Below are 16,957 nucleotides of genomic sequence, written 5' to 3' on the forward strand. Positions count from 1 at the left end.
GCCATCAGCTGTTCCCTGGCGGTCTTTATGCATTTACACCACAATCCCTTTCCTCTCTGTTTCCACAGGAATTAGGGGAAAATGCCTGGAAAAATAGTTTTGTAATAATTGTTAAAAGACATGTCCTCTGGAGAACCATGTAGCCTGTCTGTGAGGTGTTAGGAACACATTTTGAGCCGATATCACAGCCAATGGAGGGATGAGGCCCTCTGGTGGTAGGTGTGTGTTATGAGCTGAAAACAAACAAGTAGTCCAGTTGTGCAAATAGAAAAATAAACATGTTAATTCAGCTCAGATGTTAACATCAGTTTACAAGTCAAAGAGAGAAAAAAAATGAATCTCCTCTTGCAACCAGTCTCACATAACAAAATATAGAAGAGGTCACATCTGTTTACAAAGGTTATTTACACAAATTCACAATATGAAATACAGTTCAAAAGTGCCACAGTATGTTTCTTGGAGCTATAAACTCCAAAATAAAAGGCTTTACTATTGTCTGAGTAAAATGTTGTGTTTCACTTCAATGATGAATGAACACTTTAAATTAGTCAATTCTAGAACATTTACAGTAAAAAAAACAATCAAATCAGCAAATATTATGGTCAAATTTACAAAATGATCCAAAACATGCCATTGACCAAACAAAGGAAGACACTCAACTGTGGAAAAAAATGCAAGGCACTCAATTTCAATCGAGTAGTTTTCCAGACTGTCATATTTTCACTGATTTTACAAGACAGCTTCTGCTTAAAAAAGAGATACATGTTGGGTTTGTTTCCTGTTTATCAGAGACCGCTTGTTGTTGAGGTAAACAAAAAAAACACACAAACCAATAATTGGAGAAGAATGGGAACAAGTTAGTCCTCTGTCTTCACATCTTTACATCCTGCATATCTGCAGTTTCATTTCAATTGTTATACGATGAGATCCTTCAAATCAAATGATGTCCAACATGAACTGTAAACTCCTCAGAGAGTGAGAGCTAGCTGTCCTTGGTAAACTCCGGCACCTCCTGCACCATGCTGACCTCCAGGCTGCCCGGCACCTCCAGGCCCAGAGCAGGGTGGCACGGCTGGGGGAAGCGCTGGCAGAAAGAGCCCAACACCTGCCCACTCTGAGCGTTGTAGAAAGACAGACGACCAAGCTTGTAATCCAGGAGAGTGCCCACCCGCTCAGGCATCTCCATCACAAACACACTGGACTGGACGTCATTGTGCAGCAGCTGATAACTGCAGCTGGACAGAGAGAGAGAGGAAGAACAAGAGGTTTAGACCAGGGGTGTCCAAACTACGGCCCATTTTGAAACGGCCCTCAGCTAATTCAAATAGTATAATGAAATATGGCACACAAATTAAACTAATGCTTGTCATATATTGTACTAATCAAATATATATGTACAAATATATATTATCAAAGTATTCATGTGTGCCCACTTTTCAAATTAATTAAATCAATTAAAGTTGGAAACATTTTCAAACTAATCTTAGTTGATATAAAAAGCCCAATCACTTATTTGCCTAATACATCTTTTTATAAGCAATCTGAAGCTTCTGTTTTAAGCCATGAGCTGCAAACTAAATAAATGAAACGCTATGGAGATCTGTGATGTAGGCTGTTGTGTTTCTTGCAGCATTTTGAAGTATCAAGCTTAATTTACCTACATTTGATTGATTTTGCTAACTTATAACTTAGCATATGAGGCAAAATACCTCACCTCTAGTGAGGGGCCCAGCCCTTCATATATTTTTCTGTATGTGGCCCTCGGTGAAAAAAGTGTGGATGCTCCTGTTCTAGACCAACACAGTGATAGGAAGTGCAATAAATAAGGCAGTCAGGGAGTTCTTTATGCATACCCTGATGGTGTTGGGATACACTGCAAACACCATGACAAGCTGTTTTCTCCCAGTGGGCTGTTTCTATTGGCTGTGCTGTCTGCCACTCCGATCCTGTAAGCTGTGCTCCCTGACACCACGGTCTCCCAGTAGTAATGTCCGTGTGCCGGCAACAGCTCTCCCAGGATGGATGGACACCTGCAAAACACACACACTCAGTTCAGTTTCAATTTGATACAAAAACAATTAAAAAGAACAGGAACAATCCTAAGACATAATAGAGATACGTGAAATGGGACACCATGATGAGCATTCTGAAGCTTGAGAATAGGGGCCCAGACACTAACCATATAGTATTTTAAATATACAGTGTTGTTTGTTATCATGTTGTTTAAAAAGTAAATATATTAGACATTCTACCTACAAAACTTACTTTACTAACCCTGACTACCAAACTATATGGTTCTAAAATATGTATAACATCAGTCCTAGCATTGGTATAATACAACAGGTACAATACAAAAAATAGAGATGTTTAGCAAATGGAAATAACAGTACCATTTTTAATTAATATTAGAGTAGAGTTACTAGTTTAGAAGTCGCCAACCATTAAAGATATTAAGGCTTTAACATATTGTTGTAGCAACTGATTCCTTAAGATCTTTTAAAAACCGACTCAAATAAAGATGTTTGTGTTATACATTTGTTTTCCAGATGTGTGCTAACCATGCTAAAGCTCACACATTTACCTATATGTGTAAACTCCTGTTGGAGTGGCCAAAGCTGTCTGAAACTCACTGTGTGTCTGTAGATTGTGTGTTTTCGTGTGCGTCCTGAGAGTAGTGCACAGTGGTCTGATCCACTGACAGCTCCAGAGCAGGGTGGGCCGAGGCCTTCAGCAGGTGGAACCTCGTCCCTGAAGACAGAAACAGATAAGAGACAGATAAGAGTGAATGATGTTCTGTTTTCCTATTTGTGTAATGTTACATCCAGACAGACTTACAGTTAAAGCGTGTGTTTAGTTACCTTTGCTGGAAATGAGGGCCGCCTCGCTCTGTTCGCTGGCTCCAGACTCATTCACAGCTTTGATGTAGAACAGATAATTCTCATTGGGCTGCAGGAGAACCTTCTGTTCACAGCTTCTGATCGCTGAGATGGACCTAAGTTGCAACACACACATGCAAACATAGATTAAAATAAAAATATTTTTAAAAAAATGATTAGTTAAAGGTAATGGAGAATGGAGAAACCAGCTCGAGTGCGCTAGAATTAGAAAATACGCAGCCGAAAAAAATCTGCCCCTTCCTTCAGACTTCCTAACGGAGCCCCTCCTCCAACACACACGAACGCGCACATGACCAATCAGGGCACGAGATAAGTCTGAAGGCTGACAGGCAGGTAGGCCATCCAGTTATTTTAGCCGGGCCGGCTCAGATGATTGGTCGTGCTTTTTACAGTACTACGGCTTCCACAGATGATTTTTTAAAATGTATTTATTGTCAAAGGCAAAGCATTTAATGTATTCATTGCTATCGGGAAGTTAAGAGCATTCCATGGAATATAACAAAAATGGTTTCTGAAGTGAATTACCTACCCCACCTTTAAGCCTTTATTGATATTGATTTAGGGTAATTTCAGGTGTTGCATAAGCAGAAAGACAGAAATAACTACAGCAAGCACTATATGCATGTCCTTACATTTTCATATCAGATATAGTTTCTTATGAATATGTTTTGTACCAAATTGACCAACTTTCCATTTATTGTATAATTGCACATTTCTGTCTTTTCCACCTCTTTATATACATGAACCTATCTGTACACCCACCTGAGCCCCTCTCCCTCCAGCTCATACTGGCGACAGTACTCCAGGGTGTAAGTCTGCTCTGGAGTCAGATTTGTTGAGCTCCATCGCAGCGTGGCTGAGTCCCACATGACAGTGCAGCGCTCCGTGTCGATCACTGGCACTGATGGAGCTGCCACAAAGAGAACAAGATGTCATTGACAACTTAAAATTACCTTTAACCTTTGAAAGTCTTTCTGGACCTCCAAAAATATAGAAATATAACAGAAATGTCATATATGTAATATATCTTCCCCACAATGCCAGTATTAAAAAGACCAATGTTGTTGTGACTTTTAGCTTCAGTGTGTGTACTGACCGGTTCTGAAGGTGAGTCTCTCGCTGGGCAGGGAGCAGCCTGTGTAGTTGACGGCCATCACCCACACTTTGTAGGTCTTGTCAGGCTCCAGCTCCTCCAGCACACAGTAACTCTCCTTCACCGTCACACGGTACTCCTCTGACACCGCTGCAGACACAACACATGCACAGTGTTTATTAAATTAGAAAGTAATTTAGACCTCATAGGTTTTGTGTGAATTTACCTATTCTAAATACATAGAGGGAGTTAAACACCAAAAGAGAAAATACATGTATGTTCCGTCTGTGTGTAGTGCACTTTATTAATCTTGATTTTTTTTTTGTCTGAGATGTAAGTGTTAGAGATACTGTGTCTGCTTTCTCTACAATATAATGGAACTCCAGTAGATGGGCCTTTGCTTATGGTGCTCAAAGCCGTAAAAAAAATCATGACCTGGCTTAAGAAAATCCTGGCTTAAGAAAATCCTTATATCTGTAAGCAGAACATATTTCTGAACTTTCCTGTTAACAAAAAGTATGAATTAATTGGAATTTTAATGAAAATGATACATGAACTTAATGTCTGTTAATCAGTTTAGATGGTACATCAGTAGGTGGTGTTATACATAAAAGATGGGAGCACTTCCACCAGCATATTCAAGTGTAAATACCATCCTGGACGCATTTACCTCCTTGTGGATCCTCCATGCAGTAGACCTGGAAGCAGTCTATGATGTCTCCAGGGTTGACCTTCCAGTAGACAGTGACGCTGGTGCTGGAGGCTGAGGCCGGCTCCTGAGCCTGCAACGTGGGCCTCTGAGGTACTGAGGAGCACAGCAACTCAACATTCACAACTGCTACATATATGAGAAAAAAAGCACAATAAATATGTCAGATGTATCTGCAGAGATATGTTTACATCAGACCAACCTGGGATTCCTTTGCGCTGTGCGAGGTTAGAGCTGGAAGTGTTGCCCTTGGCGTAATCCTCGAACACCAGCAGGCCCTTGGGACCCAGCTCCAGTGACATGGCTGAGTCCAGAGCTGCCTTGAGACTGACCACACAACCACAGCATTTAGCCACAACTACAACTCAGTGACAAAACATATATTTTGTATATCCTGAGCAGAGTAAAAGTGAAATTCTGACTGCAGATCAAGCAGCAGATTGTATTGTTAATCACTTTCTAGTCAAATGTTGGTATTAACGGTATAAAAAGCCACATTAGCTCATCCTCCATTCACTAAAAAGCACATTACCTTGCATGAATTTCATCAGATGACTGGTGGGAAAACAGATAAAAGAGGGTTTTATCAGATATGTCAAAAACCTTCATTGGCTGAAAATGATACCACAAATCAATCAGCTTCAGGACTCACCCGAGCGCCAGTCTCAGCCTCTCGGGCCGTGGTCTCCAGAGTGGCCTTGGCCGAGTCCATGCTCTCCTGGAACGACACAATCTGGTCGTATAGCTGCTCCAATTTGGCTTTCTTCTCCTCCTCCATGCTGACAGACATGTTGTTGTACTGCTCCATCACCAGAGCCATCATCCCCTCATTCTGCGCCTGCATCGCGGCCTCGCTTTCCACAAACTGGTCCTAGTCGAGAAAAGAGGGTCGGAAAACAGAGATATTATATTTACAAATGAAATACTATGTATTATGATGTATTATATGTATTTTTGTCTAATGGCAAATACAATATGTTGTGCTTTTAGCCATCAGGCTCCACAACCAAGGGTTAACCGTGTAACCCATCAAAAAATAACCTGCAATACACTTTAATAATAATTGCACCCGCACTGGTACCTGCACATTTAAATGTTTATATATTTAACCAAGCCTACATATCTGTATATATGTACATTCATACAGTTACTACATGTTTATTCTTATTCTATATTATTTGTATTAATATTATTATCCTTGTGATTATTTTCATGTGTGCTATCTTTGTTTCTTTCTTATTCTGTTGATGCTATAACACCTGAATTTCCCTACGGGGATCAATAGAGGTCCATCTTATCTTATCTTATCTTAAATATTCCAAAAAGGTATTTTTGTATTAAATGTGGAGTAACTTTGTTTTACCTCTACAGAGTTGTAGGCCAGCTCGAGCTCAGACACCAGGTCCTCGATGTTCTCCGACCTGCCCTGAAGCTCTGAGATCCAGTCGCTCAGCTTCTCCTGATGAAACACACACGTGAGGGTAAGATGTAATGTTTACATCCCAAAGCGTCTGACAACAAGACACAGCTGGGATTATAGACATGTTCACAACTCCAAATCAAAAAGAATACTTTCATTTACATGTTTAAATTAAAATAGCTTTTGTTGTTTTGTTATTATTCTTGTATTTATTCCTTGTTTATCAATATTTACTATGACTATTTTTTTGTATTAGTATTCATTCTTCTGCTGTACTCCTGCACCATTCAAAGCCCCTACAAAAAAAGTACAGTACAGATTAACTACTGAAAATATACATATGTGCAAATGAATATTATCAGAAAGAAACTTGAACAAAGTTAACCTATTCAGTGAAGAAAGATATGTTCATTGCAAGTTTGTAGAAGTGACATTTCATGACAAACTAAGTCGTCATTCTTAAGTGTATGAAAGTATGAATTGTATTAAGGCAATCTAATGGCTCTGTACAGTCCAAGTTAACAGGAGATGGATGCTTTCTGTTTTTAGACTGATAAAACAGTTTGATATTTTGGGTTAAATGTGGCCTACTGTAGCTTTTAGTGTAATAATAAAGAAGGATATTCTAGGAGAAACAGCAGTGTGATCCCCACCCAAACACTGACAGCTCACATTAAAGGCTGACCGCCACTCCTCTAAGGGTCAAAAGACAGGTGTGTGTGTGTGTGTGTGTGTGTGTGTGTGTGTGTGTGTGTGTGTGTGTGTGTGTGTGTGTGTGTGTGTGTGTGTGTGTGTGTGTGTGTGTGTGTGTGTGTGTGTGTGTGTGTGTGTGTGTGTGTGTGTGTGTGTGTGTGTGTGTGTGTGTGTGTGTGTGTGTGTGTGTGTGTGTGTGTGTGTGTGTGTGTGTGTGTGAGGAAGAATGTTTGAGCATACTTGCACGCATCCATGTCTGAAGAGATGTAGCAGTCGGGGATTGCACATATTAGTTTAGGATTGGACTGGAAACAGATTGGCAACATTGTTTAGGTAAACTTTGATCAAGTTTCTCCCTTTGTGGAAAATCTGAATAGACTGCACACCTTGGTGCTGAGGTCATAATTGCAAACTAAGCTTTGATATTTGTCTCAAATATCGTCTAGAATATAATTTAGAAATGACATTTGATCATCTTCAATGTGTTGCAGGTAATTTCCTAAATCTTTAGATGCAAAAAGCTGTGATTATTTACCGAATGCACATCGTCAAGTCATACTTGTTCTCTAAAGTATCCTCACTGATTACAGAATAACAATAGAAAACATATGCATATATTGTATCTGTGAATAAATGGCTTAAGGTATGAACCTGCAGGTTGAAAACTGGACCGATGGCTAGTAAAAGACCGAAAAATGTTTGATTGCTATTAAAAAGCAAATGTCTGACCCTGTGCTGACCTGCTGACCCATAGGGATAGTCAGGGAGAATAGTGTGTGTGTCTGTGTGTGCGTGTGTGTGTTAACAGATCACATATCAGTCCCCGCTTTATGATGTCACACTGGACCTTCACGGCAGTTCAATGTGCTTGGCTGCAGCCTGACAGCAGTGTGAGGTCTGCCAGCATTAATAAAAGGTTATATCCCACTCTCTTTGGATTACTTTATTCTACAGAGACTCAAACTAATGCCAGCCAAGTGTGCGATGATCATAACCCTGTGTTGTAATAATGCTGATGGAGTATATGATGATGAGCTGCTCTTTAATAACAGTGTGCCATCAGACATCAGAACTGCATCTGAGTTGTTTCCGTGGTAGCAGCCTGCAAATATGTTAAGAAACAGAAAAACCTGGGAGATGCTGGGAAATCTGTACATGTATGTATAAGTCATACATTTGACTTACTTTTAGTAGTTATTGATGGTCTACATTATTTTTACTACTAGTTATACATCAATTATGTTAAGTTTAATTACACAACTGGGGTCAATCTTTATCTCTTCCTCTAAATAAACATTTTTTCAAACTCTCAGATACATAAGAGATGTATTGTATTAAAGATGTATAGCTGCAGTCACTACACACACGTCATTTTCTGTAGTGAACTCCTGTTAAATATACAACATTTTCCTATTTACACAGTAGGCTACATTACCTTGATTTCCTCATAGGCCTGGTCCACAGCAGTCACTTCGTGCTCGTGATGCTCCCCCGAGCTGCAGTCGTCCTCTGCCAGCAGACCGCCACAGGTCAGACAGAACCAGTCCATCCCCTGCAGCTCTGCAGCCAGCTGGGCCTGACTCTGCTCCTCTGCGTCAATGATGTCGTAATCAGCTTCAATGACCTCTTCTTCTGGGGACACATCAAGGACTTTCTCCTCCGCCTCCATCTCCATCTTCTGTTCTTTCTCCTGACCAGACTCCAGTTTTGGTTCCTCTGCATCTCTGTGTATCTCAGGTTCGGGCATCTTTTTGACATCCTGTTTAGATATGACCTCATATCCAAGCTCCTCAACAATGTCCTCTTGAGTCTCTGCAACTTCCACATCTTGCTCGATCTTTTGGTCTACATCCTCTTTGTGCAGATCCATTTCTGTAATGAAATCCTCTTTAACGGGGCTTGTTTCTGGGGCCTCTTCCACTGTTGGCATTTCTACCTTTTGTTCTACATCTGCTGCTTCTGACTGTATTTCCTCTGGCTGTAGCTCAGACAAATCCTCCTGGGGAGTAAAGCTCCTCAGAGTGGAAACAACACCCCTGTCTTCTATAAAGTCCAACTCCATCTTCTGCTCCTCTGCGTTGCCCTCCTCCGTAGTTGCTGGAGGAGAGTACGTAGTGTCTAACTCGTTTCTGGGTAGAACATCTTCCTGCTGCGCAACGTTTGTTTCCAGTTCCGTCATTGTTTCTTCATTGAGAGTCTCTGGGCATGTAGTGGTGGGTTCAGATTCGTTGGTATGCTCCTCTGCAGTTGCTGGAGGAGAGTAATTAGCATCTAACTCGTTTCTGGGTAGTGTTTCTATATCTACAACTTCTGGTTTTACTTCCAGATGATGCTCTGCCGTTGTTTCTTCATTAGGAGCCTGAAAAGTCTCTTGGCATACTGCAGTGGGTTCAGGAGCAATTATTGCTTCACATGTGCTGTCAGGTTCAGAAAGAGCTACTGTATCACGTGTAGACTTCTCTGATGTCTGACTGAACTCTATGTCCACCTCTACAGCTTGTCCTTTGGGAACAAGGAGGATAAACTCATCATCTACATTAACCTTCTCCTGAGCAACACTCCCAGTTACCTCAGCGTTTGTTTCATCGTTGGCTTCAGGTGTGAGCTCACTTTCAGGCATTGACTCATGCTGTGAATCTATCTGGACTTCTTCTGGCATCTCAGGTTCTATTACTTCACTTGAAATCTCTGCTTTAACCTCTGGCTCCTGATCAGCGATATCGATAATGAATTCAGGGGACTGGCTCTTGACTGCGGTTTCATCTGTTAGAGCGCTGTCTTCCCCTTCAGGAGCTGCTGTTTGAATGTCTTTTGTCTCAGTACTTGTTAATTCCTGAAGATCAATCTGAACTTGAGTTTGGATCTCTTTTTCATCCACTGCTTTTTCAGTTACCTCCACCAACGCATGTACTGCAGGATCACAGTCAGCGAAGACCTCTACAGGCGCAACGTCCTCAGGAACACCTTCTGCTGCTTCTTGTTTCCCACAGATAGATGTTTCAGCGAATGTCTCTATTTCAGTCGAGGTGTGCATTTCCTGTCTTTCAGTCTCAGGTTCTTTTTCTTCGGCAGGAGCTTCTGTTATGGCCTCGGTTTCTACTTTCTCACTAGCAGCAGCCATCTTAGTGAGGGTAGTCTTCTCAGTGATGATGTGAGGCTCCTCACTGTCTACAGGTGCTGCAGCAGCTGTCTCCTCTGCAGCGTTTACCTCCACCTGAGCTGTTTCTTCTACTTCTTTTCGTGTCTGACACGGATGCCCGGCTTCAACAATGCTAGTTGTTTCTGATGGCAATTCCCTCTCATGTTCCTCGCTTTCCTTTGCTTTCTCTACTTTACTGTCCACCTGTTGAGTTTCAGGAAGTGGTTTTTCAGTGTGGCTCTCGGTAGGTTGGATCTGGTCTTCTTTTACCTCATGTTTCACCTCCTGGTCCTCCATCTGATCATCTCCAAGTTGAATATCCTGAATCAATTCCTCTGAAGCTTCTCTGACTGCCTGCTCTTCAGTCACAGCGGAGAGTTGTATTTCCTCTTCCTTTCCTGCCACTGCAACTATTTCTCCTTTCTCTTCAAATGTTGCTAATTGTAAATCTTCACTTTTATCTTCAACAACCTCCTGTGTCTGTTGTTCCTCTGTCTTGTCCTTCTCTTCCTCTTTGTCCACTCTTGTAAGACATCCTGTCATGTCAAACCTACTCTGCGACCATATCACCCTTCCCTCCTTCTGACCCTCCTTCTGACCCTCCTTCTGACCCTCCTCTGACTCTGGTTGAACCTCCACCGAGGGAATGTCATCCTTCAAAGTAAACTTCTCCAGGTACCCGTCCTCCTCTGAATCTGAAAAACGCCTCCTGTAGGTCTTCTCTGATGAAACGCTCTCTTCCTCAGAGTGTTCCTCGTCGCTCCTTGTCCTCTCGCCTACAGCATCCTCGTAAAGGTCAGAGTACATGAAGGACATGGCGGTGGGCTCATCCAACAGGATTTGGTCGATGATCTTAGGGGGTCCAGAGGAGATAAAAATGGGTGTGAGGATGGTGTCTTCACCCCCAAACAACACAGAGCCTTTCTCCTTCACAGATCTCTGTCTTTCTAGTCTCATTCCCATCCTACCCTCAGCCTCATCTTCATTGCTCCGCTGCAGCGCATCAGCAAGAGCTCCTTCTCCGTAAAAGACCTCATCCAGGTGTTCCCCAACTATATCCACATCTGTAACAAAGTCAAAGGAGTCCTCCGATGCAGACAGGCTGTCTGTGGCTGTCTCCTTTTGCTCCTCGACGTTGGGCTTTGCTGCAGGCTGTTCTTCCTCCTGCTGCTCTGGATCGTCTTCCTCAGGAACCGCCACATCAACCATGGTGAACGGCTCGAAGTAATCTATGTCCACTGTGCTCTCTTTCTGAGTGAGTGCATGTCTGTGCTCTGTGTCCTCTGACAGCTGAGAAGAGTCTTGCTTTGAGTGCTGAGAAAAGATCACAGTCAGTAAGTTCATCTATAGAGGACAATTCATTGTTTTAAACAGTATTTTATGATTGAATTTGACTTGAATAGCAGAGAAAGGCAATCAAAAACGAAATGCATGTTAGTGCTGGATTGAGATACCTAATAATAAAACAAATCAACTCATACCTCATGGGGATCCAGTACTTCCCCCTCCTCCTGCAGGGCTGGATTCTGTGTCCAGTCATGGTTGTTTCGGGACCTGATCATTGGTGTCTGGTCCAAATAGGACAAATTGTCCTTCAACTCTGTGCTCTCTTCCTCATCCACAGTGGGAAGTTTGGAGGGGACTCTGATGTTGAGAATCTCGTAACCCTCTGAAATCAAACTAAACAGCTGCTGATCTTTGTTTTTGATTTCGTCCAAGTCGGGCTCTGTTTCGCTTTTCTCCTTTTTGACGTTAGGAAGAGAAACCCCCGCCATCTCAGGTCGCTCCACTCCCAGGACTGAAGCCGACCTTGAACTACCAGGTCGGCTCAGCCTGTCTCCCAGCCGGCTCCTTCCTCCGGACCTCGTCCTCCTGCGGATTACTTTCTCCTCATCAAAGACGATGGTGATCTTTCCCGCGGCTCCAGGCCCCTCCATGCTGTAGGCTTCAGAGGTGGAGCTGGTCTCAGAGGCCCATGGCGTAGAGCAGCGGCTAGAGGCCGTCTCCCAAACAATACCGCTGTCCTCGCTCTGAACGGTCACCATAGAGAACGATTGATCCACCATCAGGCACTGGAGTTGTGGCTTCACAGACTGGTCCTGGACAGCCTCTCGCAGACTAGAAGTCAGAGAAATGTATAGAGTTAGAGAAAGAGTGCAAGGTGTTTGTGCAGGAAGAGGAAGGGAATGAGTAAACAGTATGCAAGAGGAGATCCTGTTGCCACAGCTTTTGAAACCCAAGCTGAGGACAAACCAATGAATCATAGCAAAACATATTTGTACAAGATGTGCCAGCATGGAAACAACCAACACCAATTCAGTTTTTGCATCTGAGGCAACTAAACTGAAAACGCATTAACACCCACTAACCCTTAAAATGTTGACTTGAGAAGTGTAGATCTCCGGGATTAAAACCATGTGCTGGGTGCAAGGCTGCCAGATGTGAGCGACGTGCTGAACAAAAATGATCAGATGTGCTCTGAGCTGTTGCTCCTGCTATCAATACAGCTCAGCCCCTGCAGGGTTACAGAAAGGTGACGTCCCAAAGCGTCATTTCTGTAATATTAGAGACGAGATGCCTGGCCTTCCCAAATACATCCAACATATCAGTGTCCTCCACTATTTATTTCACTACAAACTAGAGCAGCCAGTATGAAACATGATAAATGATATGTAAAATATGGGACGGTGAATCATATCAAATGATAGAATAGAGCTGTTTGCAATGCCAGACAGCTCCCTGTATGAGCCGAGGAACAGATGATATTTTAATGTTAGATGAAATGACATGAGTGCTGCCTTGTTTTACTTTGATACGCTCTTCAGACTGACACATTTTTTGGAGCTAAGAAGCCCAGAAACAAGTGGTTTCTTATAGGCTTTATTCCATATGTTTGATAGGATCTCTCAGCAAAAAAGACACCAGTTCACACTAAGACAGGGTTGCCAACTCTCACGCATCTGGCCTGTGGCACACGCTTTCACTCTCAATCTCACGCTCTCACGCTGCCCAAACTATTCTCACGCCAAAAACAAGAATACCGAAGACAAGAAACGGTTTTGAGTCAAATGAGTCACTGTGTCCCCCCAACGCAGGGTGGGCAAGCCTTACCACTTTGCCGTTTTTTTGCACGAGCGCATGTTGTGAGTGCGCGAGCGGTAACGTGGAATGTTGTTGTTAACATCTGGTTAGCTGGCTATGCTAACGGATATAAAGAGCTGTTTCTACACCAAGGTGGAGGAGAGTCCTCTCCTGTCAGACTGAGAGGATCGTATAACCTCAGCTCAGTGAGGTAAGGACTCTCTCAGTGTTTAGATAGTTAACTTTAGTGTAAGTTATCTCAGTGGGTCTCAAACGGTTTGGTCACCATTTATGTAAACAAGTAGTTGCGAGGAACACCTTTATATGATCATTATAGTTATTAAAAAATAAGAGAATAAATGAAAAACGGGTATGAAATACTATAGGACAGTAACACAAGAATACAGTTTAAAGGGGGAGTGATTTGTAAAATATCCATAAAGAAAAAGTAAATCTGTTTACAGTTCTGTTTCAAATGAGTGTTGAGAGATGTATCCATAGATCTCTTAATTTTGCTCTCAAAGTGCACCAGATTGATGCTTTTAACTTCAATATTTAAAAAATAATCTTCCCGGGGGAGCAAGCCCCCAGACCCTCCTAGAGGAGGTTAGGTCCACCCCCACCTAAAACATGTTCACATGGATAGGATACTAAATACATTTGCACACTTTTTATATGGTGGCCTATGTCCATATGTTTCTGTTTTGGTGGTCGTGCCACAACCGTGCATGTATGCACAAGTTGTTAGGGAAATAATTGTCCTAGACTCCTAGATATGACGTGCATGACCAACCCTGACGTCTGTTATCTCCTTTAAGGAGATAGGCTGCTTCAGCCATAATGTTGTTGTTCCCATTCTATGACCGGGCAACCCTAGGTCACAGATGGTTTATTGTTGTGGGTACACTGGAACACTTCCTTCTCTGTGTTTGTGGACTCCAAGGTGTGAAATATTCGAGGCCATAAGTGTCAGACGCAAGTAACTCAGTGTTCCCAACTGTTTAGGCTATCTTCTCAAATATGTTGATTACTCTCTGCGAAACCAGTTAAATGGGCTGATGAGAGAGAGGCGCTCCAGAATTGACGTGGCAACTCTCCCGTGCAGTCAGAACCTCTGGCTCTTGGACTTGTGATGTGAATTCTCCGGCCGAAGCTCCAAATAAACCATCAGTGTTTGATATCAAAGCTCCTGCTCTTCCCGTGTCTCCTTCATGAGTCGGTGACTCCCACTGCATTGCTACAGGGGCGGTTCTAGAGGGGGGCCAGGGGGGGGCAGTGCCCCCGAACACTGACCTCTGACCCCCCTGTGGCCCCCCTAACAATGAAAAGTTTTTTTTTGTTTTTTTTAAATGTATATTTTCTGGTACTCGGTTTGCTAAAAACCGCAGGATTTTGTTGCTGTAATGTGAGATTGTGCAGACACCCTTATGTAAAGTAGAGATGTAACTGTTCATTGCCTTTATTTTTATATAAATATGGTGTTAGTGCAAACATTGCACTATAACTTAAACTGAAGCTAACAGTAATAACTATAAGATCTATCTGAAATAAATAAGTGTACTGAAACAAATACCAATAACTGTATTGCATTGTTTTCTTATGCGCAATTACTTCATAGTACTGTCTAGTTCTCATTTTCGTCCTGCATTTATTGTGCCCCCCTCAGAAAATAACTGGCCCCCCCAGTGGCCCCCCCAGTCAAATTGGTCTAGAACTGCCACTGCATTGCTACACAGAAGTTTCCCCCACACAAGTCATGGTGCGCTATAAAATAGCACTACACCCCTGTGTGTGAAAGACAATAGACTTTACAGCATGTTTTTTTTAATTGAAGTTGCGTTGGTGTTTGTGTGTTGGTTGTTGACGGCAGTGTGTGCCCCCCCCTTGGTAAATGATTGCCCCCCCCATTCGATTTGTTCTAGAGCCGACCCTGGATACAACATTACGTGTTGATAGAAATCAACACGTAATGAAATAAGACCCCATGGTTTGATGATTGATAGGTGTGTTGGCTGTCTTTCATTTTGACACACAGAACAATGGGGGATATCCACCCTTATGGATAAGGGTAGAGGAGGGAAGAGGCTGTGTGAATGACTTTACATTGTGGATCCACAATGTAAAGTAATTCACAGCCTCTTCCCTCTTCCCTCTGTGAGGAGCAGCAGGTTCAGCTTTCAGAACAATGTAACACAAAACTAAAATGGCATTAATTTTTTAAATATGTCGTGTAGTATTACATTTATTTATTTTCTTCTGAAGAGAGTACCAGAATGTGTATTTTATGTTAGTATTTCAAAAAATCTCCTGGGGGAAAATCCCCCAGACCCCCTTGCAGGGGTTGGGTTTTCAGCATGTCAACTCTTTCACCTGTGGAGAAATTGCAGGATTGGCTCCAGGTCGCCCTTTTTATTTACTTCAAGACAAATGTGCATTTTTATTTCATACAGTTCAATTTGGATTGAGACAGGGAAATAATCTAACCCTCACGCGTGGCGTTTCACTGTCAAGGGGAGCGTGTATGTAATTACATTGCAAATACTGACTTGAGCCCCACCACTGTATGGGTTAGCCCTACCATAGATTACCCAACAAAAATACTCTGGAGCCGCAACTGCCGACCCGTATTGCGCATGCGCAGATCTAAGATCCAGAAGAAATGATTAAAAAGTAAAAGTCTGCTGCTTATTGTTCTACTAGGCCAAAATACAGTCAAAGAGTAGCCTATATGAGAGTGAGAGTGTGTTAATTAATATATTTGGCAGTTTGGAGTATGTCTGTAGATGTGTTTGTGTGTGTGTGTGTTTCTCTCACGATAATTAATTTAGTTGGATACATTTTCCCGGAAATTATTGCGATAAACGATAATATTGTCGTCACCGTTGTATGACCATTTTAGACCACTGACATGATGATAATATATAATAATAATTCAAGTACATCCTTTCAAACGGCTAGTCACATCCTCATATAAATGGCAATTTATCGAGTTCATTTTTATTTATCGTACGATAAGTCAATTAATTGCTTATCGCGACAGGCACACAATAAAACAGTGGAAACAAACATGTGTTTGACTTTCATTAGTGAATGAAACTGTGTGCCCTTTATAGTCTGTGTCCAATATTGTGTATTTGTATTATATTGCTGCTGCCGCTGCTGCCGCTGCTGACACGATAGCAGTCATTTCGTGCGCATATGTGTAATTAAACCCATGATATCAAAATCTCACTCCAGCCAGGTACCCAAAGTTGGCAACCCTGCACTAAGATAAAGTGAGTGACAATTGTGGTATTTCAGCTTGTAAGATGTGTAAAGCACCTGTTCCGCAGTTCCTCCTCCTCGTCTTCATCGTCCTGGCTGAGGGCCTCCGAAGCTTCGCTCTGAACCTCCTGCAGCTCGGTCATCTCCGAGTCCAGACTCTCACACTCCTCCATCTTGGTAATATCCTCCAGCTCTTCCCTTTGTAGCCCCCACGGGTTTTTCAGTGAATTTCAGAGTCTCCTTGGAGTTTTCAGCCACCCTGATTTCGGAGGAGTTGGTCTGCCTGTTTGTGTCATTCTAAGTTGAGAGCAGTCCATCTGACTCAGCCACGGACAAAAATAGGCTGAGAGAGGAACGAGAAGAGGGGTGTGGAGCTGGAGAGGGGAGCAGCGAGAGAGGGTGGGTCTCACTGGGTCTGGGAGTTTGTTGTTAGTGAAATTAACAAAAGAAGTTAGGTGACGAAGTTGCCGTGAAAAGATTATTATGCATTTGGGGAAATCCTCAGTATTTTGGTCAGTGCAAGATGAATTAGCCAGTGGGACTTTAAGAACAAAATCCCCTCGCTGAGTTAAATATAGGCCGTGTGCTGAAACAGTACCCCCTGGTCCCCCTGCTGCCGGTGGCATCGCTAAACAGAGACGCACACACAAACTGACACACA

At 42.6% G+C, this 16,957-nt stretch overlaps 1 protein-coding gene across 1 annotated transcript; it reads right to left on the reverse strand.

The window, feature by feature from the left end:
• Positions 1-7: 7 nt before the first annotated feature.
• Positions 8-16,662, reverse strand: cmya5 (cardiomyopathy associated 5). Its single transcript, XM_034200759.1, has 14 exons — positions 16,354-16,662; positions 11,433-12,069; positions 8,248-11,265; positions 6,063-6,158; positions 5,352-5,570; positions 5,232-5,254; positions 4,902-5,026; positions 4,661-4,795; positions 3,994-4,140; positions 3,660-3,807; positions 2,859-2,992; positions 2,631-2,748; positions 1,854-2,030; positions 8-1,235 (listed from the first exon to the last, which is right to left on the reverse strand). The coding sequence occupies exons 1-14, from the start codon at positions 16,467-16,469 to the stop codon at positions 983-985; spliced, it is 5,346 nt and encodes a 1,781-aa protein (XP_034056650.1). The 5' UTR covers positions 16,470-16,662; the 3' UTR covers positions 8-982.
• Positions 16,663-16,957: the final 295 nt, after the last annotated feature.

The sequence above is a fragment of the Gymnodraco acuticeps genome, unplaced genomic scaffold, assembly GCF_902827175.1.
Source record: "Gymnodraco acuticeps unplaced genomic scaffold, fGymAcu1.1, whole genome shotgun sequence".
Taxonomy (NCBI): Eukaryota; Metazoa; Chordata; class Actinopteri; order Perciformes; family Bathydraconidae; genus Gymnodraco; species Gymnodraco acuticeps.